This window comes from Anas acuta, chromosome 3 (assembly GCF_963932015.1).
Source record: "Anas acuta chromosome 3, bAnaAcu1.1, whole genome shotgun sequence".
In the NCBI taxonomy this organism is placed as follows: domain Eukaryota; kingdom Metazoa; phylum Chordata; class Aves; order Anseriformes; family Anatidae; genus Anas; species Anas acuta.
The window spans coordinates 111064739-111090550 of record NC_088981.1 but is presented as its reverse complement, the minus strand read 5'-3'; the positions used below and the strand labels follow the sequence as shown (position 1 = coordinate 111090550).

Sequence of the window (25812 nt, the reverse complement as noted above, 5' to 3'; positions counted from 1 at the left end):
GAGAAACGTTGTGTAAAAAAAATACTTAATTACTGAAGAGGTTGAATAGCCCCAGCAGTCAAGATTTGATCCCACTCTGGCTTTTGCATCAGAAGTAGAAGTATTTTCTGTCAAGCTGGAGAGACAGAAACTGAAAGCAGTTTTTCTCTGTCATTGTAGGCGGTGCCTGGAAATAATACTTTAGGTTATATTTGCACTGCAGTAGCTTGATAAGCTTGTGTGTTGTTTTTTTTTTCTCTTGGAAACGAAACATATTTTTGGCAGTCAGTAGCTTCTGGTGCTCTTCAAAAGTGCTTCTTCAGGGCTCTGACACAGGGTTAATTACTGCCAATTTGCAAGGTACGGCCTTGAGCCGAGCTGGCTTATAGCTTCTTTGTCTTTTCTCCTGCAAGGAAACATGACTTTGCCCTCTGCAAACACACTTTCTGTGGCTCAGCTGACGTGTGGCTGCTGGAAGGCTTCTTCTCCCAGCTGGAGAGCTGAGTTCCTGTTAAATGCACCTTGCAACAGCACTCTCTCGTGCTTATATATGAAATGGCCATGAAAGAGGGCATTTCATTTCTGAATTGGACCCTATACCCGCTGTGGCATTATTTGTTCAAGGTTGCTGTTCTTGTATAAAAGAATGACTTACAAGCCTAATTACCAGGTGGCTGAGCCCAAATATTGCATTTTTTATGGTCCGTGTAGCACTGCAGCTGACTTGTAAATCGCTTCCATCACTCAATGCTGACATGGAAAACACTGGAAGTTGTGTTACTGAGAGCGATCTGTGTTTTTAAAGCCCTTGGATCAAACTGTGACATAAAGGTGTATTTTCCATTCTAACACCATAGCACTTTGTCTTCTAAAAAACCCTTTTTTGTCACTGCTGGCTGATATACATGTACACAAAGCTGGGGGCCACTCAGCCAGGAAGCTTGGGAGCAGTGCTCTAGAACTGAATCCCTTTGGCTATAAGCTTGCTCTTTCTGTCGTGATTGTCACTTGTCATAAATTTGAATTGTTGCAGAAAGGAAAGTTCAAGTCATTAACAATAGTAGTACCGGGTGACTAGCCAAAGCTACGGTGTGAAGTCAGAGCCTGAGCTGCACTGAATTGTGCTGGTCTCCATCCCTGCTGGTTAACCTCCTGCTTTCAGATTTTCTAAGCTTTGTGTCTTTGCTTAATGACATCTTTTACTTGTTTGCCCAACAGATTTTTTGGGTCGCACTGAAGTTCCGGTAGCGAAAATCCGAACAGAACAAGAGAGCAAAGGCCCCACGACTAAACACTTACTGCTGCATGAAGTCCCAACCGGGGAAGTCTGGGTCCGTTTTGACCTGCAGCTTTTTGAGCAGAAAACACTCCTCTAAGAACACTTTATTAATTTATGAAGGACAAACAAAACTGACAGACTGAACTTTTTTTTTTTTTTTTTGCAAAAGATTCTTTGCCCTAAGCTGGTTATTGAGCAAGAATTCCTGCTGCTTCCATGTTCCCTCTCAGTTACTGTTTCCCTTGCTGCGTTCAAAGTTGTTGTCGATCTATGCAAACACAGATGTTACTGTATGTACAGTACTATAGCTCAGTGCCTTTTTATTATGTTGGAAAATGTTGTTTTTGGATGCCAATGTTTCCTTTTTCAGGGCCATATAAAGTATTAAGCAGAAATGTGGCATCAAAACGCGCGTGTATTTTACCACTTGGTCTAACGTATAGACTGAGGAATGGTTTAGTTTAGAATCATTCCGTTTAAAACCTGAAAAGTGATATCCACTGGAATCTTCCTGCCTCAGGACGGTAGTTGTAAGGACTAAATGCTGAAGAAGCCTTAGCACTGGAGAGGTCTCCACTCTATTGTATATTCTGTAAGAATCAAGTGTAGTTTTTTACTTGACTTAGTTCTGCACTGAAATCAGTAACTGCAACTTGATTTTTTTTCTTTCTGCTTCTGTTTGGTTAATCATTCTCTGCTGAGACAATGTGGTTGTAAAGAGTTACTAGAAAAAAAAATATTTTAAATACTGTGACCCACAATAATGTGGAAAAATACTCCTCCATCTCTTGGTTTTCCTAAATGTAAGTTATTTGTGTACATTTCCTTGGTTTTGCAGACCTCCAGGTGAATCTTGAAGCTTTGACATTGCCAACATGTATATAGAGAGTAAAATATAAGTTTATTAATGTAATTTGTCTACAGATGTTTATTGATGCATAGTGATTTTTAAAAAGTATATTTTATTGTACAAGGGAATGTGAAATAATGAGAAAAGCTTCTAGGATTAAATTCAATAAAAGTTTATTAAAAGTTTAAAAGGTTTGGTTGGGGGAACTGTTAGCCCAACGGGAGTCTGTAAAATGAGACGGCTTGAAAGCAAAAACTTTCTCTTGGCACCAAAACCTGGGCTGATTGGAAAAAAAGTATGTAAAGGATTTGATACTTTGTAACCATTTACTGCCTCCTTTAACTGCTTTGTTGAAAAAGCACAGCATGCAGTTCTGGATAGTGCATGCCCTTGTTTTCCATGGGTGCTGCAATACCTCCCAGTGTCGACAGATCCACACTTGACTGCCATCTGTGTCCCCCCCGTTACAGGGCTGAGTAAACCTCTGTTACTTTTAACAGTTTTCTGTGGTTCAGTATTTCTAATCCTAAATAAAACTAAATCTTGGCAACCCTTGACGGACTGTGTCTGTACAGTGGGAGACTGGAGCTGCTTCTGTGCTCAGGCCTTGCCACCAGAGCGCCTGTGCAGCCACAGCAGCAGGGAGACAAGGACCACAGCAGACACCATGCTACGCTGTTGGGCCCGTAATAGCCTTCTCAGTGCTTTCTAAGCAGCTCTGTTGCACACTCGTGCAAACCATGCACATCAGCAGGAGCACCTCTTTCTTGTTCCCAGGGAGCTTGTTCTTACCACCCCAGGAGACCTCTTTCAGCTCCGTGCAAAACGGCCGCAGCTGAAGCTAAGTGCAGGCTTTGCCATTCCCTGTGCACACTGCTGACATTCCCAGTTCTGGTAACATGAAATTCGTCAGGCTCGGGAGCTGTAGCTAGAGCTAGACGTGGGGATAACACGAAACTGGAAATGATGGGAGCAACGTCTCCTACCTTCCTTTGGCTGCTGGTAACAGTAGTTCAGAAGCAGACGTTTCAGACAATGAGTTTATTGAAGGTTTTGGGGAGACCTGGCCTGCTACCACTTGCTTTGGCAGACATAATGCACATTTTCACATGGTACCTTCTGATGGCCCTGCTTGCCGCGGCAGTCAGCTGGAGGACCGGTGCCATCAGCTCCTGCTGTCTGTGTGGTGCTCCACGACTCGCAGCCTGTGAACACAAACACAAACCGTTGGCAGCTCGCTCAGGGCCAAGGCTGCAGAGCACAGCACAGCTTCCTGCACTACCTCTCTGCCACACTGAGTCACTCCAGGAAATGTTTGTTCTTGTGATTGGTTTTCCTTCTGGAACTTGCCGTTAGCCTGTAATTGCTCCAAGCATTACACCGGAGAAGGCCTTGGGCATAAAACTCCGGGGCAGGGGCGGAGAGGAGAGAGCGGGCCTGGCTCTGGGAGGGCATCCGCTCCCCAGTGAGCTCGGCTCTTCTTGTCACCGGGGAGCAAACTGCCTTTCAGTGTTGCACTGTGATGGCAGAGCCAGAGGGCTTTCAGAAAGGGGGAAACCAGAGCACTGGGACATGGGATGAAAAAAAGTCAGCAACTAAAATTAGAAAAAAAATCACTCTTCCCTGATCCCAAATGTTTCTCTCTCTCTCTCTCTCTCTCTCTCTCTCTCTGTTTCTCCAGCTCAGAGCTACACAAGCTGAGAGCTGCTGCAGCCCCATTTTCTGAACAGCCTTCAGCTGTAGCTAGAATACCCCAGGGAAGCCAGGTGATGAGTGCTCCAGTACAAGCACATACCCAGGGACTGTTTGGCAATTCATTTTCTGTCTTGTATCATATCCTCAAAGCATAAGTGAGCTCTGGTGTATTTTGAGCCCATAGGTCCCTTCCAACCTCAGCTGCTCTGTGACACAAATATGACCCTACTCTGCTCCCCAAATCTAGAAAGTAATAGTTATAAAAACCACTACAGAACATTAAATCCTTTCAGATCTTGCAGTGAAGCATCCAGAAGGTGTTTCATGGCTTGAACTCTAGGGCTGGTTCCAGGCTGCATACAGGGAACACAGGAAATCTTCCCCTAAAGCCACTTACTTTCACTTGACCAGCAGTGCTCTACGTTAATATACCCTGCTGTCCACCCCATGCCTGAGGGCTTTCCCTCCACCAATGCTCCCTTCTCATGAGAAATTCAGAATAAAGCAGAATTCACCATAAAATTTCAGTTTTAGCCAAACAGGAGAGACCTTATCCGCTGTAACTGTCGTGCTGCCTCTCGAGACACGCATTAGCTCTCACCTCCTGGTCCGGTGGGCCTCGCTTGCAATGTAGAGCGGAGGGATCTTCAGCCAGGCCACGGCATCCATGCGCTGCCGGCTCAGAGGAAGCAGCGGCGGTTCTGCCTTACTGAGCTCGTTCACCTCTCTGGCTGAGCACAGCCTGCCTGAGGGAAAGAAACGCTTCGTGTGAGCGCCTGCTGCCCCAAGGAAGGTGCCAGAAAGTGCTTCCAAGTGACACCGATCATTTAAGGTACCTGTCTCGCACTGCTTGACAATGCCTGTCTCAACGAACTTTCGCTGAATGGCTTCTAACAGAGGGTCCTGTAAGGCTGGTATTGAAACCTGTGAGGGAGGTGAGGATTTCAAGGATTTTGTCTCAAAGTCAGGCAAATGTGAGCTTTAAGGTTAGCACAGAGGAGCATCAACCTAATATTTGACATATAAGTAGTGTGGATTCACACCGTGTTCCCAGTGAAAATCATTTTCGGGCACTCTTGGATTTAAATACAGTGGGAGCTGGTACCATAAAATTGATGTTTTAGCAAATCCTTTACTAGGTAGCCAAATAAGAGAGACCTTATCCACTCTAACTGTTGTGCTGCCTCTTGAGAAACACATTTGTTCAGCCAGCCTCAGAGAAGCAAGTCAGGAACACGCTGCCTGCACTTTAACTTTCTGCGGTCACAGGGTGCACCTAAACCCAGGGCTAACCAAGCACGGCACCTTCCAGCACTCTGTGCTTCTCTGCAGGAGGAACGGGTCGTACTCCGCCGGGTCATAAGTTTCCAAAGCCACATAGCCCTGCAGGAGAAGTGGGTAGAGGGTCAGGTCTCAGAAGCTTTTGGGGATAGCACAGAGCATAGCACGAATGCAACACATTGGAGGCAGTAAAAAAAATAAAAAGGGTTTCCTAATTTTCACACACTGTGCCTCAGAAGGAAGGTGACTGAAGCGCAGCAGGAAAATACCTACACCAAATTTAATTTATCACAGGCATAAACACATTAGAAGTGCTCACACAAAGAATACAGAAATAAATACAGTCTAAAATGATAATCGCTACTAGGGCAGGCTAGGTAATAGAAATTCTGTTCAGGGAGAAAGGATTTGGTAAGAGAAGGAAACAGTTCGTAACAAGAAAAAAAAAAAAAAAATGACCAACCCCCCACCAGCCTCATTTTTCCTTCAGATGAACATTTCCAGCTTCCCTGTGGACACAGTTCTCAAGGGGCCTGAGCAAGGAGGGAGCATCCAGCCCATCGAGGTATCAGCCTTGTATAGTTCTTTCTGGAGGCTGGTGGTTGTGATTTCAAGCTCAGAGTTGGAAACCCCACACTTTGAACAGTTCGAGAGTGCTGCACCACACATTCAGAACCCAAAAATGGGAGCTACAGTGAGTGAAGAGAGGGCTGTGTTGATGGCGGCCTGCAGGAACAAGGCCCCAAGAGCCTGTGCTGCTCCCAGACCCTCAGCAAGCGCCTGGGCAGTGCCACAGGGTTTGAGCTCCCTGGAGCCTGGCACTCCCCTGAGGGAGCACACAGCAGGAAGAAAGCCAAGAGACACTGCACTGGGGAGTCTGACAGAAGAAAGAGGCAAAGCGGTGGGAGACGTGGAGGAGGGAGCAAAAGGAGGAAGAGGGAAGAGAGAAAAAAGAGACTGGAGGTTTATCACTGGTGCTGTTTGGGGAGAAGAGCACGTCCCAGGGCGCCAGCCATGGCTTTTGGAGGGCACCCTGACCGGGCACAGCAGCTTTGGGATGGGCTGATGCAGACCGAGATAAGGACAGCGCACACCCAATGTATCCTAAATGCCAGGACCTCGGGAGTAGGACTGATCCAGCCCGTGGTCATTAAGTGCAGTTTAAATGCATGGGGCTTTCACATCAGGCTTTCGAAAAAATAAACCATCTGCTGTCATTAAAACACCACAGCTCCCCCAGGGTTTTCGTTTCTGGACTGTAAAAGCTTGTTTACAGCCACATAAATCCGTTGTGCAGCGGTTTCCATTGACAACAAAAGCATGCCCTGTATATAAACCTGCTCTGTCCCTGGGAGATATCTAACCGCTCTTACTCTAGGCGTGCCATCCCGAGATGCAGGCAGCTGAGCCACGGAATCTGGTAAACAGGGATGAAAAATTCAGAGCGACACCAAGTATTTCATACAGCCATTGTGATTCCTGTGAGTGCTGAGCACTGTGCAAGAGCACCCACCTGCTGGGGCTGTTCACCCACATGCACACGGAAGGAAACTGCTGGTGTCTGCTCCCAGCTTTTTTCCTTTTATAAAGCTTGACCGGTAGCACCCAAAGACACAAATATGTTTTGCAGCCCTCTACAAGCAACTGCTTCCATGACAGAAATTTACTTCTCGATACCTTCTTTTTGCAGTAGTTTAAATAGAGGGCGAGCTGTTCTTCCTTCCGTTTCTCTATTTCGTCACTCGACTGGCTGCCCATCTTGTCCTCGATTTTCTGCAGCAGCGGCTCTGAAACATCCTCAAGCCATTTCTTGTAGAGGATCTCCTTCTTCCTCAGATTTAAGAAATCGTTGTGCCTCAAATACCTGTCCACCTCCTAAGTGAAAGATGGAAAATAAAACCCATACAGCGCGTTGGCCCAACACGTTAATGAGTCCCTGGGGGCAGCTGCACAGCCTGGCTAATCAGATCTGACTGGCCACTGCTGCCCTGCTCTCCATCCTCCTTTCTGCTCCTCCCTCTTTCCTCTTCCAAGCTCTTCTTTGCACTCTTTTTCTTTTTTTTAAGCTGTAGTGCAACACTAAGAACTAGTCACTTTTTTCACCCCAGGTTAGTGAGCTGAAATCTGTTCAGCGTGGGGGGCTGATAAGCACCAGACAGTGCAAGAGAGGCAGTGGGAGAAGGAGCTTCTCCTCCAGCAGGGGCAATCTGCTAGATCAGGTCAGCCCTTGTGGCCTTTACTCAGAGGCCCACCCCCAAAATAAAAGCTAAGTCACTAAAGAGAGAGGATTCTCAAACTCTTATTTCAGGTGTTACCACTTCAGTCCCATCCTGTGCTTCTAAATTTAACTTTCCAAGAATACAGACAATCGACATTTTATCACAGTTCACTGATGAAGAGAAAATTTTTGACATGCAGGAAAGCACACAGCAAGTGAGAAAAGAGAGATCACTTCTTACCCTCACAAAGTAATTTTCTCTGTCCAAGATGGCCTGAGCAGAAGCGATGATGCCTCGACTTTCATCAGGGGCTGCCTGACAAAATGCCAACAAAACACAAGAAGTAAAAGCAGGAGTGAGAGCTCCCTTTGAATTCAAAATAACTACTTGTGCTGTGATGAAAGGCAGGCAGCAGAAACACAGCCAGGGGGCCTTGCTGTGAGGTGCTGGGTTCAATGTGGCAGCAGCAGCGTTTTGGGAGTGCAGGAGTTCCATGAAGGAGAACAGGTGGAAGAAGAAAGGTAACAAGAAAAAGACTTCCAAAGCAGGAAACTGTCTTGTTTCTGCCTTGCTCATAAATTTGCCTGCATCTTAAATCTCAGTGACTTTTGGGACATCAGCCAAGCTCTCCTCTAGCATCACCCTCATCTTACTCTTTCTGCAGATCATGAGTGCTAGGATACTAAAACACGGTTTGAGAACAACAGCCCTTGAAATGCTCTGCTGTTGTCAACCTGATTTGTAAATCGGTAATTTATTGCACCGTCCAGCTTATTAATTGCAACTCCGGCACCTAGTGAAGGAGCACAGGCAATACAGACCAAATTCATCTATCGTTTGTGGACACAGTCCTTGAAGCAAGGCAGGGAGGACAGGGCAGGAACTGGCAAGGACCATCAAAAAAAAGGAGAAATCTGAATTTCAGGTGTGTATTAAGGCCCTTTCATCCTAATATCTGCAAAAAGTTGCATGTTATGTTCCATCTGATGTATCTGCATCACTTAATCACAGCAGCTTTCTAACACCAGGCAGGCCCAGGCATCTCCCCGTGAGCAGAACATCAGCAGAACGCGCTCAGAGCACTGGGAGCAGGTGGGAACTCTGCCTTCAGGGTGACACAGCTCTGAAGCACCTGCACAGAGCTAGGCCCAAGCTTGGTTAGGTTTCATGTGGAAACTTCCAGCAAACTGAATCAGATGGAGCTCAATAAAGCTACCTCACAGGGAGATAAGGGCTTGATAACCCCCCCGGGTTACTATTTTCAGAGTTCTTTGTTCTGCTTCCCAATGACAGAGATATCTGAGACTGACAGAACCTTGCAAACAACCCTTTTCCATTCCTCCCTTCATACTTTCCATTCTATCTCATTCCTCCACTCGTACCTTCACGTGACGTAAGCCCTTCTGTGTCAGCCAATATTTGGTGGCATTCTTCTTCCCAAAGAATCTGCTGCAGTCAAAAGTGTTCGCTGCATTGCTCCTTGCTGGGGCTGAGGGGAACCTCTGGATAAGTTAAAAAAAAAAAAGGGAAAGGTCTGCATAAAGAATCAACCTGCTTTGTAGAGATCAGGTTCTTATCTAGGATCCATGACCAAGCTACAAACTGGAATATAACCAAAAGTTCACCTACACTCTTCAGACCACAGTGCCCTGCAAACAGCATCATTCCTCTGCAGGAACAAAGCATCCTGCAGCCGTTCGCAGGAAGCTTCAGGACCGGGGAAGAACATTCCACACACGTGGAACAGAAGCAATGGAGATCAGGATATCCTGATTTACAGCAACGATTTGAATGGTTTGGACACTCTTCTTCAAATAAACATAGCTCTAGGTTCAATTCTGCAGTCAATTGAAGCAGCTCTTGTAATATCAAACCGCCACTTACTGAGTCTGCAGCCTAGTCATGCGTACCTAAGACAGGCTGCAATAGCATTTCTGAATTTGGTGCTGCTGACCGGCATTAAATTTGGGGATTTCTCTGGAAGGTTCACACAGGACTTGGATGCTGAAAGGACAGAGCACATGCATTTTCCTGTGAGACACGTTTCTGAGCATGCCTAGGAGGGAGAGACAAAAGCACAGGAATGTTGCTGCTCAGTGGGACTCTAATGGATTCAGGCAGATGCCAGTGCCGGCCCTGGCAAGCAGAAGGACAGGCAAGGTGGCAGGCTAGAACTTCAGGGGGTATCAGGTGCTGTTTCCAAGACAAGAACTCAGCTACACCCACGTGTCCTGCGTTCCCAATTGCAGGTCCTCGTTTCATGTGTCCTGAACTCTGGTTCTTCACAGCCGAATTTACAGCTGAAGGCAGGCAGAAAATCACTCACCTGCCACAGCTTCTGCTGCTCGTGTTCCGTTACACGGCTGGGGCACTTCGGCCTCTGCTGCCAGGGAGTCTCTGGGCTACTCACAGCACACGTCGTCGGATGAGTCTGGGAGAAGCATGAAAACATTCAGAAACATATAAAAATACTGTATAAACATGAAGAAGCTGATTTCCCTAGCATTCCAGACAAATGATGTTACAAATCTCCAAAGGAACTCTACCTGCTGCAAGCCCACGCCAACAGTGGTTTTGTATCACAGTAAGTTAAACGGAGGGAGACGAAGTATCGAGTTTATAGCCAGATACTCCCTCTGATAGGAACTGTCTCTTCTCATCTCCATGATAAATGGGCAGTAAATTTTGTTTCAAGACACAAAGTGATTCACAAATTACTCCAGAATGCTTGCCAGCTTTGAAAACGTTTCAGTCATCAAATTCCACCTCCTTTTACTTCTATCCTTTGTGCTTTTTTCAATTATGTAAAAGTGATTTCCAATAACCACGACGTTCCACCAAAGGGATAGCTGTATTTTCGTGGTTTTTAAAGTTCTGACAGATGAATCTTACACTAAAGTACTAACTGATACCAAGCAGGAAATTCCATCTCCCCTATTACATGTTTACCAGTACATTTGGATTGATTTATAACGGAGACAGGAGAAACATGGAGATAAAATAGCCTTTACGGGAATTCCTATTTAAAATGCTCCTTATTTCAGATTTACTGGAGAGGCCGTGCTTCCAGGAAATGATGTATTTACAGAATTATTTAGGCAAAAAGCAGCCCAAAATAAAAGCTTGCTCTATTATGATCAGACCTGGGAATATCTCTGACTAACTAAAATGATTGCTGGATACAAATGCATTGCGGTTTGCTGTCAGCAGGATTAAAAATCATTTTTTAAAGGTTTCTCTTGCTTCATGAGTTCTGTTCAGCAGCACAGAATGTTCTCTCACCTGCTCCAATCCACACACAGGCTCTGCCTAAACACAGGTTTTTGCAGAAACTTTTGGAAGACAGATTAATCACTTCTGTGAGAAAACGTAAGGATCCTTACACACATGCCTCAGTCCTCTCAAAAACCCCTGTTCTGACAAAAGCCATTAAGAGAAGCTGCCCTGCAGGCTCACACAGAACCACAGAATCTTAAAGGTTGGAAATGACCTTCAAGATCAAGTCCAACCACACTTAACTTATTAAATACAACTTATACTTCAACTTATTACCTAACGTGTAATTACCATGCTTAACAGGAATAAAAAGCAAAGCAAGATTACTTCTGTTGCTTGTGTGTAGAGAAAAAATCCTTACAGGCAGAAGAAATAGTAAAATTGCTAAGTAAAAATCCACCATGTTCATGTAAATTTTTTTCTCCCATAACAGAAATGTTGTTTAAATTAAAGAAACTTTCCTGCATTAGAGCATACTAGTGTGAGGACCAGTATTTAATGCATACGAAATTTTCCAAAAGGGTTTCCTTCAAAATCTTCTGTTTCTCATCAGGCCTCCAGCAATTTTAATAAAGATTTATAGCATTGTAATTTTTAGTTAATTCTAAAGTGATGTAACGAGCATGCTAATTTTTTTTTTTTTTAAGACCAAGTCATGCTGTTGAGCTGTGAAGTACAAAAAGAAAGGGAATGCTCGTCTCCAAGGGAAAGAGCTGTCCCACTGCAAATAGCAGCAAAAAAAAAAAAAAGTACTGAGTACTTGGAGCAAAACCAGCTCATTACGCATCCAACATCCACAAAATGCTCAGCTGCTATTTCTTAAGAGATCTTTTACACATATTCCCCTCTCCTCATCACACAGGGATGTCACCCCCTGCAAGCACAGCTGGGCACCTCTCCTGGTGGCTCTGCCCCCCCTTATTCCTTCAGGTGCCTGGAGGAGGAGAGCAGCAGGGGAACATCAGCCTCTGGGGCAAACTGGGCACAAGCCTACAAACAGGACCTGGTAGACTGTGAATGAGATTTAGTGCATCTGGCATTTTGACGTGATTTGAAACCTTGCCAGTTTCAGGCAGACAACCCAGACTGCTGGTTTGTGACAGAAGGAAAAGCATTAAAACTGATACTGTGCAGGCATTTGGAGGGCACCTCCACCACCTGGTCCCTCCACTGCCTGGGGACATCAGTAACTGAGAACGCCAGGGTCCCCTCAGGGCCACAAGGGCAGAACCGGGTCCCAGCACACCCTGCCCTGCAGCCTCCCGGGCCCTGAGGCAAAGCCTAAAGCCTGAGGCAAAGCCAAGGCAGGACAGTAGTGGCCCGAGCCCCCCTCACCAGGGCATCCCGGAGTGGGGAACCCCTCACCGGCCTCATAGGGGTGACCCCCAAGCTGGGATCCCCTCACCAGCCCCAGGGAAGCTCTGGGCAGCCACCAGAGGAGGCCAGGTCAGCAGCCATGACCGCGCCTCAGGGCAAAACCACAGCACCGGCCCCGGAGGAAAATGGCGGCGCCCTTCGCACCTCAGAGCCGCCTCACACACATCCCCCTTTCCGAGTCCTTCCGCCTGAGGAAATAGTCCCTCCCCACTACCTCCCGCCTCTCGGAAGAGGTGGGACCCCCCGCACGGGCAGCGGCTCGGTTCGCCGGCCCCAGGGCAGGCACCCACCGGCGGCATTCCCGGCTGGAGCGAGGTGAGGCGAGACCGAGGAGCGGCCGGATCCCTCCGCGCCCACCGCCCTCACAGCCCGCGGCAACGCCAACCCGGCTCCCCGTCGACACGGGGCGGCCGCTCTCAGCCAATCAGAAAGGGAGCGCCCCGCCGGCTGAGCCAATCAGAAGCCGGGTAGGGGACGGTCGGGGCGCGGTTGCCATGGCAACAGCTCAGCGGGGAAGGCGGGCGGGGGGCGCTGCCTCCTGTCAGCCAAGGCCCCTGGAGGGGTACATGCCCCTCACGCATTATCGGTTTTAAAGTCAAATGCGTCCTCACTGCTCAAAAATTATTAATAAAGTGCTCAAAAATTATTCATAATTGCTGGCCCGATGTCCCTGTGGCAGGCCGTTGGCCACGCTAACTGATAAGCCTGACAGCTCGCCTTGATTGTGATACCTCATTTCCACCACCCTCGCGTTAAAAAGTAAATAAATCTAGAGGGTTTTCTAAATCTAGAGGAGATTTAGATTAGTTATAAGGGGGAAATTCTTTACTCTGAGGGTGGTGAGGCACTGGAAGAGGCTGCCCAGAGGAGCTGTGGGTGCCCCATCCCTGGAGGTGCTCGGGGCCAGGCTGGATGGGGCTTTGGGCAGCCTGGGCTGCTGGGAGGTGTCCCTGCCATGGCAGGGGGTGGAATTAGGCAATCTTTAAAGTCCCTTCCAACCCAAACCATTGTATGATTCAATGATTCTGAGATTGTTGCTGCTTATGCAGACAGCCAGAGATACACTATCATGAGATAAATGTAGGGTTTACTTCCAAAAATGCATCCTCGTGGAGCTGCACAGACCCAAAGGTCTAACAACTGCCATGCTAGTGCTGAGCATTTAAAATAAAATTGTGTTTGTTTCAGGCCCAGCAACCAATACTTCACACCCCAATTTCTGCTCTGATCTGCTGGCTGCAGCAAGTTTTATCTCATTCCTTAGTGTTCGGCTGTTTTCTGATTTTTAGGATTTTTCAATATTGTTATTTTTCTTATCTGAGGCTTAGCATTACTTCTGCCTAAATCCCTAAATTCTCCCTGGAGAAAGAACTCGTTTCCAATCTAAGAGGGGAGGAGAACGAACATTTATACATCTCTTTCTTCTCACAGAACAGATGGAAAATGAGCCAACTTCAGGCTTTGTTGAATGACGGTCTTATCAGAACAAAGCACGTGGAAAATGCAGCTATTATCAACATAAATGAAAGAAAAGTCTGTGCATCAACCTCTGGCTTTTATGTAAGTGATGAAAGAGTGTCCTGGGAAGTGGCAGCAGTGGTAGAAACTCCGGGAATCCAGAGCACAAAGTAGTGATCATGTCAGGGAGTTCTGCACTATACTAAAGGGACCAGCGGCTTCTTTCAGCCTCAGAGCTTGAGCTAAATGGGTACAGCCTAGCTGCTGCTCTGAGAGCCATCTTCTGAAGCTGATTGCTAATTTCACACCTTTGATCTTTGGAAGAAAGATGCCGTTTAACTGGCATTTTCAAGGGGTTGTTTTTTAAGCACTTGCACTCAATGATCCCCCCGGTAAGCAGATGTTCTTAGGTCCATCTGCTGGCTCTGAGACATGCTGCTGTGGCATGGCCGTGTCCATACTATGACCCTGAAACAGAGGCTCGACCAAGTTGCTTCTGGGGAGCAGTCCTGACTCATTCTCATTTTCCAGACTGTGCCTGTGAATTGCTGGCCCTGGCCAAATCTGTAGCTAGACTGTTATAACCGTACCCAGAAGTGCTCCTTGACACTTCTAGCTTTCTATTACGGAAGTAGTTTATCTGTTTTTACTGTCTATCAGCTGATAAACAGCGCAGAATAACAGCACTTCTGCTTGTATTGTATAACATGATAATGCTGAGTCCTGCCCTTCATTGCCTTTTAACAGAGGGCTCCAGTCACCACTGGGTGTATCAATTCCCTGGAGAAGTGTTGGTGAGTAGTGGGACTGCACAGATAGTACCCATAGATTGAGCAGATTGTTTCAAATGAGATGTTAGAAATTCAGCGGACTCTATAGAAAGTAGGCTCAATTTTGATTTTTTTTTCAACTCAAAAATATCTTAATTTTAAGTGAACTATCAAAGAAAGTGGGAGGGTGGAGAACTGTTCATCCCTGCAAAGACGTACCCTTTCGGTCCATAACACTGTGCTGTGTGAACATAGGTGCCACCAGAGAATGCCATAAACCTGATCTACACTTTCTACAATAATTTAATGCAAGTCAGAAGGGAAGGACTCTACTTCAAGCAGAAGCACTATAAATGTGTCCGAGCAGATGAGGATTCCATCTATCTTAAAAACGTACGTTGACAAGAGCTATGGCAGTCCTGAAACCTTTGGGAACATCCTTTTTCTTTCGCTGCCTGGTGATATGAATACCTTAACACGAGCTGAAAGCCTTCACATGCTTCTTTCCTTCTCTCTTAACATCACCTTTCCAGCAGTGGAATTAAATGGGTAGCACCACTATTTATTTTTCATCGATTATTTTTTGGTAATAAATAAATTATTATTTATTTTCCAACAAGAGAAGGTTTCACCCATGCTTTTCCTGGCACAACCACTTTACCCATGCTTTTCGTTTACCACGTGCCTTTAGAGCAAGCAAGGCATTAAGCTGCATCGTTGTGAGCTCTCTCTTTTCAGCTGTGGGCAAATGGAGATGTAAAACTTGGGCAGGATGCTTGGAGGGTGCAATTTTAGTGACACTGGTGGCCATATTTCAGTGGAGCACTTATACTCTGTCCCTCAATAGTTGCATCAGAATTAGAAGTATAGCCCCCATGGTTAGTCTATAAACTAGCTGCCTTTCGCTTTCAGTTAAATGTTCCTCCTTTGAACTGTTCTGGTGTTTCCCTGGCGCTAAATGGTTCCTGCTTGTGTGCACATATGTGAATATTTACATCCCTGCATGTCCACCACACATCCCTAACACCAGCTGCAGTGCCTGTTCGCCAGAGCTGTTAGATCAGCTTACCTGGTGGGATGCTGAAGCGAGCTGAGTAACCTGCAGAAGAGGCTGAGCTGCTTTTAAATTTGGACCCCAGTTCAGAAAACATGCAGTACTTCTCAGTGTCTTTTTTTCCAGTCATTCTTACAAATCAGTGGGGTGGAGTTTGGGATGTAGGGTTCATAAAAACTTACGTGCTTTCATGTAAATACCTATTGCACTTGCACTTATTAATGCTTCTACATATGACTGAGCATTACAGTAAAACTTCTTCAAAATGCTGTGCAATAACACATCAATCATTGGAAGTGAGGATAGGCGATACAAAAAAGCATTTGAGTGATTTGCTTTAATAGCCAGAAGTCTTCAAAACACGCGTGGACGTGTGTTGTCTGCATCATGGCTTAGGCTTTGAGAGAGTATTTGAGCAAAAAGGTCTGTAATTAGCCTAAATTGTGAGGCAATATGCATGCACGTGTATTTTTTGAGAACCTTGTGCCATTTTTCTGTATTATCCAGCCAGATGGAGGCCTGATAGCTGTGAAGACCGATGCTTTCATCCTGATTGCTACTTACAAGGTGGGCATGTATCCCAGCGTGTGCGTGGAAGCTGTGGAAAAACTCGGTAAGAGAAGTGAATGCATCTGTGTGCCTGCATGTCAGTGTTTCACTGACTGGCTCTGCTCTCGCAAACAGCTTCAAAAAATTAATCTGACAGACTACCAAAACCTTGGCAACTGAATACAGACTTGGGCTATTCCTGCATGGCTGAACCCTCTCCACTCATCACATCACACGTGTTCCAAAGCCTCCGGGGGTGTGAACAGGTTGCAGAATGGTCTCTGGCCTTAACCTTTGTGGTACAAGTTTTCTGTTAGTTGCACTTGAACACAGTGGGACCTGACAGTCACGTCTCATTGAACTCATACAACTAATCCTGACCCAGTGTCTTCTGCACACATCCTCTGGGCATTATCCTTGATATTCTGATTCACAGTCCGCTTCTTCAAAGCCAGTTTTGCTCTCTAAGGGTTTCAAACTTTCTTTCTCTGCCTACTCACCTTTCCTACACGTGAATCTTGAAACGTCATGAAGTTTTGTTTCCTCTCTCATGTTTTGTGTCACAAAGTACCTCTGCTCTAACAAGTGCCCATTTCCTTCCCTCTTCTGCTAAAGTTTCCTTTGTGTGCCCTCTCAAGTTTCTCTCTCTTGGCTTCAGTGTGTTAAAGACTTCATTTTACCATCTCTGCGTTCCCCATTTGAGAATATTGCAAAACTTTGCAGACAAGCTGCAGAATCCTGACAGCATCTCAAACGTAGTTTTCTCTTTGGGAGGAGGTGCTGGCAAGGATGAAACCAGGGAGATAAATAACAGTTACACATCTCACTGCTGTAGTATATGGCTGACTATATCAAGTATACCATCATTCTGTCACATCATCCAGATGGATAAAATGCATGAGAGCTGATAGCTGTACTGATATAGCCTCAGCCTCAGCAGCCCTGGTTTTCAGTGTGGAGACTGAGGTATTTCTAAAGAATATTTTTGGACAAACAAGTTAATCATATGGATGTGCCCATCTCATTTCACCAAATAGGAATGAAATTCTAGACCTATTTTTTTCCTAGCATTTGTTCCTCACTTAGCTGTCTACAAGTAAGTGGAAATCATTTGTGTTTTGACTAGTCTGGAATGAGCTGTAAGACCATCAGTAATAAATTCTTCATCAAATCTTTTTCTTTTTTTTTTTTTTTTAATAATTTGTAAGCTATGATCAAGAGCAGTTTTCCTGAGTAAAATCTAAGGTCTACATGTTTCCAGGGCCAGATTTCCAATGGTTTTGACAATGCATATTTTTTGGAGTTCTTGATGTTCTGGATGATTTCTCTGTGAAAACAAATGGCATTAGCTTTTCTTTGCATCTTAAGAGAGATTTCTGCAAATGACTTAGGTTTAAAGTGGTCAGTGTTTATTCTGTAGAATAAGTAATACCTCATGAATATATGCACCACTATTTTTAATGTGCAGCTATAAATGCTGATATTTGTTTTTCTGATTAGAGGCTGAGGTGGATCTGAGCTTGAAAAAAAATGTATCTCCATTACAGCAAGTCTGTGTATGATTTTAATCATATTTTATTGATTTTTTTTCCTTATTTTTTATTTTTTTTTCCCTGTATTCTTATAGCAGACTACTTTAGAGACAAGGGCAGCTGACTCAGCAGAAGCCATGAACTTCATCGAGCTCAGAAGGACTGCTCACCAGGCAAATAAGTCTAGATGTTCAATGCGTTACCCAACTCCAGCAAGCACCTGCTGCTTTACCACACTCCAACTGCAGAGTGAAGGCTGTTTCCCCATTTTTATTTCAAGAACTCTTGAAGGTTCACTGCTCCCAAGAGGACTACCTTATGTGTGTATCACCCAAGTTTTTAAATAGAATTGAGTGATGTCCTCAAGATTGGGTTTAGGATGCTTTCCTTAATCTTTTGAGTGTTGTCTTTTAGCCTGTTTCTAGATGAGAACATTATTCATCTCCCTGAGCAAAGTAACTTTGCTCAGAGCATTTCTCTCAGCTATGTAGCATCGCAGACCCAAGGGACTAGGGAAATTGTTACATTAACAGATTTTCAGTTTGCCCTGCATGCCCTTGAGTATTACAAATAAAACACATTTTTCACATCATTTTTCTCTGTCACTGGCTGTTATAGAAAGTTATTTTAATCTGCCGTAGACTGCAAAGTTCTGTGAGGACTGGGGAGGAGGAACAATGTTCCTACCAGGCTATAATCAAACTGTCTATGCTGTAAGATATCAAATAATTCTCATTTGGGTGAACCCCTCACTGTTCAGACAACTGAGCTGTTTCACCAGATGAAGACCAGGTTCGGGAAGACCAGGCCCCATGATCTCATCTGCAGAAACAATTAAGCCACTAGCTCTTAGAGTTGTGTGAAAACACAGTATTTTTTTGCTATATTATTTTCCAAATTAATTTAGTGTCAAGTATAAGTTGAAATGTGTGAATCCCAAAATATCCAAATCAGTAAGAAAAGAAACCCACAGAAGAATCCCACACAGGAGCACCCAGATGAAAAATGATACCATTTTTAAATGCTTTGAAATGTCAGTTTCATTCCCTGACAGCTCCCAAATACTCAAGATCTGGCAGTGAGGATATGGAGAAAGGCATAACCCAATGAGAAATGGCAAAGCTCAGCCAAGACGTGAGATCAGGCAGCTGAAACAGCAGGTAGAAATGCCGCGGGCTGACAGACGAGCCAGAGAACTGCAAATGCTGTGGTCTCAAAGGAACGAGAGCATGCTAAAAGACTCCACAGACAGAGCATGAGGGCTGTCACAGCTCAACATGCCCTTAATGCAACCCAGGTAAATCCAGTCTGAGCTATCCAGAGTCCAGAGGTTCAATGCTTTGCCCAGGAAGCTACAAACATGCACCCTGCAGATCCCTGCTCTGCCAGCAGTGGGGTAAAAGCACCAGAGCAAACCTCCCTGCGTGCTGGGGGTGTGTGTGCGATCTCTACCTCGGTGCCAAAGTGAAAAGCTGATTTCTGCCCCCACCTGTGGAATAAACCAGGTCCGTGGGGAGAAACACTGGTGAAATATTTCAGTATTTCTGACTCTGCTCACGTCTTTCCCTGCAAGGAAAACACAACCTCGTCCCATTCCACCCCGTGACTTGCTGGGGAATGGCAGATTGCAGAGCCTGGAGAGGAGGAAACCAGACTCTGCTCCCAGGGACAGTCAGGGCTGTTGCCATTGCAGAGGAGCTCTTCCCTTCTTTACAGCAAAAAGGTGGGTCCCAAACCGTGGTCAGGAGCCCTTAAAACTTGTTCCAGACCTCTGCGGGCAGATCTGACAGCTTGAAGGTGTCGTGCTCGGAAACTCGGTTCTCTGTGCATTTGAAAGCAACGTAGGTATTCATATCGTCACTACACAGGGTTTTTTTTGGTCATTTCGCGGGGCTGCTTCTAGCAGCAAAGCATTCAGACAAATGCAGGTTAGTGGACTGGTGGAAGAGGGACAAAAATGTCTTTAGCGTGGGATTTTTAATTGACTACATTTGAACAGATAAAGAGGGGAAAAGACCTGTTACAGGGCAGTATTGGATGGATTTCCCACTAAATTTTTGTGCTCATGCAGACAAATTTTGTGGGACTGGATTGAGCAGTTTAACCGAAAACAACAAATAGCCAGCCAGTCGAAGAATTAAAAGGATTAAAGTTGTATTTTATGCAGATAATCAGTAGCAGTTGTTTATTCACCATACCACAACCACAGAGCACCACCCTGTGGGGATTTACGTTCCTGGGGTTTCGAGGAGTTCATCATTCCACACCTCCAGCCTTGCAACAAATGATTAAGTAAGCACTAAGGTCATCATGCAAGTGATTTTACAGAGGTCAGTCCCACATTCCTCTTCCTCGAAGAGGGCCTGGTTTGCCTGCATACATCTTTGGGCAGCAGACCTACATGGCGTTCATATACTGCAAAGTATAGGAAATACCACGGACTTTCCCACTGTGATTCTCTCTTCTTTTATGCTTCCACCCAGGGGAGATTGCTCCAGATCTGATTTTGCTGCTGGCAAAAACGAGGAGGTCAGAAACTGCCTGAGGAGATTTGTAGAGAAAATGTTGGCAGCCTATTTTGATTGTCCAGGAGGCCCAGAAAATCTCTATGTGAAAGAAGTGATGAAGCCACATCCAGGAGAAGGAGAAGTTCTTGTGAAGGTCTCTGCTAGCGCTCTGAATAGGGCTGATTTACTCCAGGTACGTGTAAGTTAAGCAGCTTTATGTATCTGAAAAGTACACCAACGTTTCAAGTCCCCATCTGAAGTCTTCACAAATCAGAAGAGTTAAAAGAGCTCAAGCCTGGCAAGCATTTGTTTCTGAGACTTCAAAGGAAATGTTCATAGGGCTAAAAGAAGAGATGTCTCTTGATTCAGTAGGTAAATGCTTTTATTTATGTTTTTAAGAATAAAACATACTTAGTAACAAAACAAGAAGCATTGCCAAAGGACAGAAGATCCTTAAATTGCTGAAACACTTACATAGTCCAAAATCAGGATGAAATAAAAAGGCAATTAGGTAGGAGGTGTGCAAATAAAATCTTGCAGGTCATTACACTCATTGATGTGTGGCTTTTCCTTCCCTACCCTCTCTTCTGTTTTGTTTTAGAGGAGAGGGAAGTATCCTCCCCCCAAAGGAGCAAGTGATATTTTAGGCTTGGAAGCAGCTGGAAGCGTGGCTGGGCTTGGACCTGGCTGCAAGGGCCAGTGGAAGATTGGCGATGCAGTGATGGCTCTGCTCTCCGGAGGTGGCCAGGCAGAATACGTTACGGTACCCGAAGGCTGCCTGATGCCAGCCCCAAACGATATGACTTTAATTCAGGCTGCAGCCATTCCTGAAGCCTGGCTAACAGCCTTTCAGCTGCTGCATTTTGTAGGTGAGAGGTGCATTTCCAAATCTGCTCCATCAAAACAGCTCGCCTTCATTTCTGCTATTAAATCCTCTCTTTGTTGCCCCCATCTGAATGCCAGTTGCCTTTGAAAACCCTTTTCTCTGTCACTCTATTCACATGGGCCTTTTACCTATCTGGCCAGACCCAAATTCTGAAATCTTGACCACAACATACTCTGTTGGCTGCATATTTACAAGGAAGGATACAGAAAGCTGGCCAGTTTTTTCTTTTCATCTATGTGTCTCAGCTTGAATCGTGATTTCCAGTAAGCCTAAACTCTGAAATGACTTACATGTTCTGCAAACAACTGAATACAAATCCTACTTGTAAAGATTTGTCTTCACTGCAAGCATGACCATATCGTGAATGTTCCTCACTCGTTGTCTGTGGAATGATAGTAGACAACATTGTCTTGTACCTTGCTTCACAGAGATGTTGTAGGAAACATTCCCTCTGAGCTGATTTTAAAAAGACATAAGCTTACACTCTTCACTTTTAAAATGTACTACAGAGGCACTACTAATAGCACTTTCTCAGGGCTTTCTTCAGCTGAGAGATATCCTTCTTCTGTCCTCTTCAGCAGTAGTACTTAAAAGTTGTAATAAAGAAGATGAGTTACAAAGAAGGATCTTCCCTCACTACCACAAATTCAGACTTGATTCGAGCGGTGTTGCTTCCAGGGGGTCTGCAGTCAATTAGGATGATGACTCCATGATTATTATGATTATTAGGCATCCCACTTCCAATAGCAATCAGTAGGAAACAAACCAATGCATTAAGGCAAGGTGTAGATGGTAAGACGATAGGCAGAACTGGTCCTTAACATTACAAAGCATCAGTGTAGCATTTCTCCACTGCTAAGTGCTTGGTATTAACTCAGCAAATATTATTAACATTCGGCTGGCAGCAGTGGATGGTCCCAGTATAAAAAGGCTTGCTGCTCTCACCCTGGCAGCTTTGCCATGGATGCTCACCACTGGACAGGACCCAGTCAAAGTCATTTCAATTAAGTCAGTAAAATGGAGTCCTGTTTGTACACCGTGAGTTCTGTTCACTCTGGATTTGTTTAGGCATCTCTTTCAGCTTTCAGTATTTTCATCTATTCAGAATTTGCCACCTTGATCATGTTTTACTCCACTGATAAAGCCAACAGGGGAATCATTTCCCGTATGTCCTCGTTTTCAGGTAAAATACAGAAGGGGGAGAGAGTGTTGATCCATGCTGGAGCTAGCGGCGTTGGTATGGCAGCCATTCAGCTGGTAAAACTGGCAAAAGCTATTCCCATCGTGACAGCAGGAACTCAGGAGAAACTCAAAGCGACAGCAAACGCTGGAGCAGCTGCAGGCTTCGACTACAAAAATGAAGACTTCAGTGAAAAGGTCTTGGCGTTCACCCAAGGTAAGAACCTCTGAGTGGAAGTCACAGTTGAGGAAGACTATGTACCTCCTAAAGCATATGCACATCACTCAGTTTCAACTGGGACTTCATCATCTTTTCAAAGAGACCAATTTTGCAGACAGGTATGATTCACTGCAAATTTTTCATGTTCCCTTTGGTGCTGAACAGGATGGGAATCCAGCAGTATTGAATCTGCTTTATTATGGATGGGGCCTTAAACAGATTTTGGCAAGAGAATGCAGAAAATCTTATGCCTTCCGTTTCCCCAAAATAAGTTCCTGGCCAATTTCCATACTGAGTTACTAAATCCTGCTCTATTTCAATTCTATGCAATGTTCACTTCTTCCTATCCTAAACTCACTTTTCAGTACTGTAGACTACATTTTATCTTGGAAGTGATTTATTGCAGCTGGACTTGCAAAAATCACCTCCCAGGTTAGAGAATAGCAATTCTCTAATCAGGGGTTGATTTATCAAGGAGGAAAGATATCACCTTAATGAAGGAACAGACAGTAAAGATCCTGTTATCCTGTTCAGCCCAAGAATGTATCTTAGTTTAATTGGGCTCTGTTTTCTGCATGGGCTCCCTTTGGCTTTATGTTTATTTGGGGCATAAAAATTGTGCCGATATTATTGTTGCCTCTATAAGGAAGTGTAGCACTTGTATTTGTGTCTGATTATGGCAAAAAACTCTTACAGTTCTCTTACAGATAGAAAAAAAAATAGTTTTTTAAGCATTTGAGACAATTTATGACAGGATTTGTATCTGCTATCTATAATGATTCATTTTTCGTGCCTGATGCTAGGATTCTTTACAAATCATTGTGCCAATTCCTATTTTCAGCAGAAGGATTTAAGTAAGAATTGCAAGATTGATTCTGTACCTACAGAGAAGGTTTTAGTTTCACCTGAAATTACCCTACCTTTAGTGCAGCTCAACTATAATTGCCATTTTTTTTCTGTTTCTACTTGAGGTTCTGGCGTAGATATTATTTTAGATTGTGTTGGTGGCTCCTACTGGGAGAAGAACCTTAACTGTTTGAGTACTGATGGACGGTGGATTATTTATGGACTACTGAGTGGAGGTTATGTAAATGGAGATTTGCTTGCAAGGCTGCTTTCCAAAAGAGGGACCATTCATACAAGTCTATTAAGATCACGAGACAAGGAGGCAAGTAGTAATTATCAACAGTGTATATAGTTTGATCTTAAAATCTGTGGTAGTTTTGGGGTCCTTCTTTTGCTATTAGCACTAAAACAGAATCTAATGCATTATTACTAGAGAAAAAAAGCACCACCTTGAACTATCTCTACATACTTTAGAAACATTGCAAAAGTTACATGTTCCCTTTTCTACTTGTCTGAGATGCTTCCCTTTTGTAACTACTGCCACAGAGGTATGATACCCAAGACTTTTTAATATACTTCATGAATACCATAGTTTAAAGGTTTGTTCTAAGAAACAGAACTCAAGTGATCAGGTGACTCAATCAAGTCTGGGGGGGGGGGGGGGGGGACACATACAAAAACCTCCATTAGGTCATCTACAGATATACTTCTCAATGGAGACCAAGTTTGATTCTACTTAATGTGGAAATTTCTCATCTATTACAGTAAAAGACACCAATGTAGAGCTTGAGGATAGACTGTCCATAATCCAATACATAATATTTTCAATGACCTTAACAGTTTGAGTTTTAAATGGTTCTGCACTGAGCTTAAACCACTTGTTTAGGAGGAGAAGCTCATTCCGTTAAAATATAGTTCATCTATAAGTTTTCTTTTCATTAGCAGCTTATACCTTTCAGATGTTTATGTCTGTCTCACTATGAAATGTCTGAGAATTGTATACATTTTGCATGCTGTGTTTAGAGATACTTCTGGGAATGAAACGACTAGAAATAATCTTCAAAACACTTTTATTTTTCCTTCAGTATAAGGAAAAGCTGGTGAAAGCCTTCACAGAAAACGTGCTGCCGTATTTTGCCCGAGGAGCCTCCCCTCGTCTCCAGCCATTTGTCGACAGCGTTTACCCTCTGCATGAGATCGCGGAGGCACACAGGGCAATGGAAGAAAACAGGAATATTGGCAAAATTGTCATTGAAATGCCTGTTTCAACTTAAAGGTTTTTTTTTTTTTTTTTTTTTTTTTTTTTAAAGTGTCATCTTTAAAGAAGATGAAACTACTGTAGTTACTCGATGGGTAGGAGCACTATGGATGTTGTAAAAGCAGAGATTCTGCATTGTCTGTTTTTGGAATGATTCACTGTGGAAGGATTCAAAAATCGAGGCATAATGCAAAGCTTTACAGACATGTTTAATAAAAAAGACTCATGTTTCTGTGGAAGGACTCTTATGTTTTATTGTGGAAGGACTCAAAAAAGGGGGGCATAAAGCAAAGCCTTGCAGGACACATTTAATAAAAAGATTAATATTGCAGCTCCAGCGTTATGCCTTTGTGAGAAACACTCTGTAGCCAATAACTTAGGCTCAGGCGAGGATCTCAGTGAAGTAGTAATTTATTCGCGATTGCAATGGCGGGCGCCCCACAAGCAGGAGAGAGCGCATCTACTAGTTCCAAAACACAGTTTATATACCTTTTGATGGCAGGACCCTCCCCTGTTTCCCCACTGAGTGGGTAATCCAGGTTCACAATCTATCTGATGCTTCACAAACAATGCATGGCCTTCAGTTGCCGGCCTGTTAAATTTCAAATTTATTTTGACATTTTTACTGTTTGAAGTGGTAATGTTTCTTCACTTATCTGACTTGACTTGACACCGTGATTTTCACCTAATTGTCCTAAGGAGACTGGTTGTCTGCATTTTACTAGGTCGCCTGCTAAACTTTCTTATCACTGTAAGCATATCTCAGTACCACATTCCCTCCTTCTAAACAATGTAACTCTGCAAAAACAACATTTCTATTCCCACAATTCCCCCCTTTTCTTTTTTTATAAACTGTTGATTTTTGCAAAACCTTTCTCTAAGGTGCAATTTGATAGACTTCTTCTTCTTTGCTTTCTTTGCTTTCTTTGCTTTCCATCTCCTCATTATCACCTTATCTGAGTAAGGTGGTGGCTCCATGGTCATTTGTTTCAATAGTGCGGTTTCAGTTAACCACTGTACTGGTCCTCTTACACAGAGGATAATGCAGCAACCAATGGCTGTCAAAACTCCTACAACTACGATCAATGTTGCAAATATGCCTATTTTTTTATTTTATTTTATTTTTTTTTTCTGCCAATTCACTGGCAAGGGTGGTAAGCCCTTGCAATGCTCTTGTTACCGAGCCATCTGGGACACTATTGTTGGGTATAAGATTGCAACAATGGTTGCTCAGTATTACACACACAAACACACCTCCTTCCTCTGCGAGCATCATATCTAATGCTATCCTGTTTTCCCAAGCCATTTTGCTGATGGCATCTAGTTGTTCAGTGATTCCTCTCATCGCATCCTTGGTATAATTGATGAATCTCTGCTGATTATAATAGAAATAATTAATCCAATCCACATTTTTATTGATTGTTACCCACCAGAACAGTGACTCAAACCCTGCAGCAATTTGATTTCTGGCTTTATGTTCATCTGCAACTCCTCTAGGTACCCCAATAGAATCTATGTATACTCTATCATCAAATGATATTCCTAAGCCTCTTTTACTTCCTCTGGGTATTTGTGATGTTTCTCTTTCAAATGCCAG

The 25812-nt window shown here is 44.2% G+C and overlaps 3 protein-coding genes across 19 annotated transcripts in view; 2 read left to right on the top strand and 1 right to left on the bottom strand.

Annotated features, from left to right (window-relative positions):
• The window catches only part of ITSN2 (intersectin 2), a 78595-nt gene extending 75937 nt beyond the window's left edge, over nt 1-2658 (top strand). For all 8 annotated transcript variants that reach the window (XM_068678743.1, XM_068678744.1, XM_068678748.1 and 5 more), the window contains one exon: nt 1198-2658. In XM_068678743.1, the coding sequence (XP_068534844.1) occupies nt 1198-1355 (158 nt within the window). In that variant the 3' untranslated portion in view covers nt 1356-2658. The remainder of the gene's footprint in view (nt 1-1197) is intronic.
• On the bottom strand, nt 2201-12369 carry FAM228B (family with sequence similarity 228 member B). 7 transcript variants are annotated; one of them, XM_068678758.1, is made up of 9 exons: nt 12247-12369; nt 9630-9734; nt 8686-8805; nt 7544-7618; nt 6762-6959; nt 5097-5186; nt 4640-4727; nt 4405-4549; nt 2201-3313 (listed from the first exon to the last, which is right to left on the bottom strand). In XM_068678758.1, the coding sequence occupies exons 1-9, from the start codon at nt 12253-12255 to the stop codon at nt 3274-3276; spliced, it is 870 nt and encodes a 289-aa protein (XP_068534859.1). In that variant the 5' UTR covers nt 12256-12369; the 3' UTR covers nt 2201-3273. The 7 variants fall into 7 exon arrangements, with proteins under 7 accessions (XP_068534859.1, XP_068534860.1, XP_068534857.1 ...); XM_068678759.1 differs by lacking the exon at nt 12247-12369 and adding an exon at nt 11945-12086; XM_068678756.1 differs by lacking the exon at nt 12247-12369 and adding an exon at nt 11915-12083.
• Nucleotides 12291-24454, top strand: TP53I3 (tumor protein p53 inducible protein 3). Of its 4 annotated transcripts, XM_068678755.1 has the most exons (9): nt 12291-12423; nt 13388-13516; nt 14440-14577; nt 15746-15851; nt 19877-20019; nt 20428-20695; nt 21896-22108; nt 23083-23279; nt 24043-24454. In XM_068678755.1, exons 2-9 carry the CDS (start codon nt 13400-13402, stop codon nt 24229-24231), a joined length of 1371 nt encoding a protein of 456 aa, XP_068534856.1. In that variant the 5' UTR covers nt 12291-12423; nt 13388-13399; the 3' UTR covers nt 24232-24454. The 4 variants fall into 4 exon arrangements, with proteins under 4 accessions (XP_068534856.1, XP_068534855.1, XP_068534852.1 ...); XM_068678754.1 differs by lacking the exons at nt 12291-12423; nt 13388-13516; nt 14440-14577; nt 15746-15851 and adding an exon at nt 18760-19160 and having other exon boundaries at nt 19803-20019; XM_068678751.1 differs by lacking the exons at nt 12291-12423; nt 13388-13516; nt 14440-14577; nt 15746-15851 and adding an exon at nt 18893-19042 and having other exon boundaries at nt 19803-20019.
• The last annotated feature ends 1358 nt before the right edge of the window (nt 24455-25812 follow it).

Bases quoted from the DNA above. Each gene is read 5' to 3' on its own strand.
- FAM228B (XM_068678756.1), bottom strand. From the start codon at position 11,953: ATGAGGCCGGTGAGGGGTTCCCCACTCCGGGATGCCCTG. The intron at 8,806-9,629 runs GTGAGTGATTTT...TAACTTATCCAG, and splicing joins AGCAGCAGAAGCTGTGGCAG to AGGTTCCCCTCAGCCCCAGC. The intron at 4,550-4,639 runs GTACCTTAAATG...TCTTTCCCTCAG, and splicing joins TGTCAAGCAGTGCGAGACAG to GCAGGCTGTGCTCAGCCAGA.
- TP53I3 (XM_068678755.1), top strand. From the start codon at position 13,400: ATGAGCCAACTTCAGGCTTTGTTGAATGACGGTCTTATCAGAACAAAG. The intron at 14,578-15,745 runs GTACGTTGACAA...TGTATTATCCAG, and splicing joins ATTCCATCTATCTTAAAAAC to CCAGATGGAGGCCTGATAGC. The intron at 22,109-23,082 runs GTAAGAACCTCT...TTTCTACTTGAG, and splicing joins GGTCTTGGCGTTCACCCAAG to GTTCTGGCGTAGATATTATT.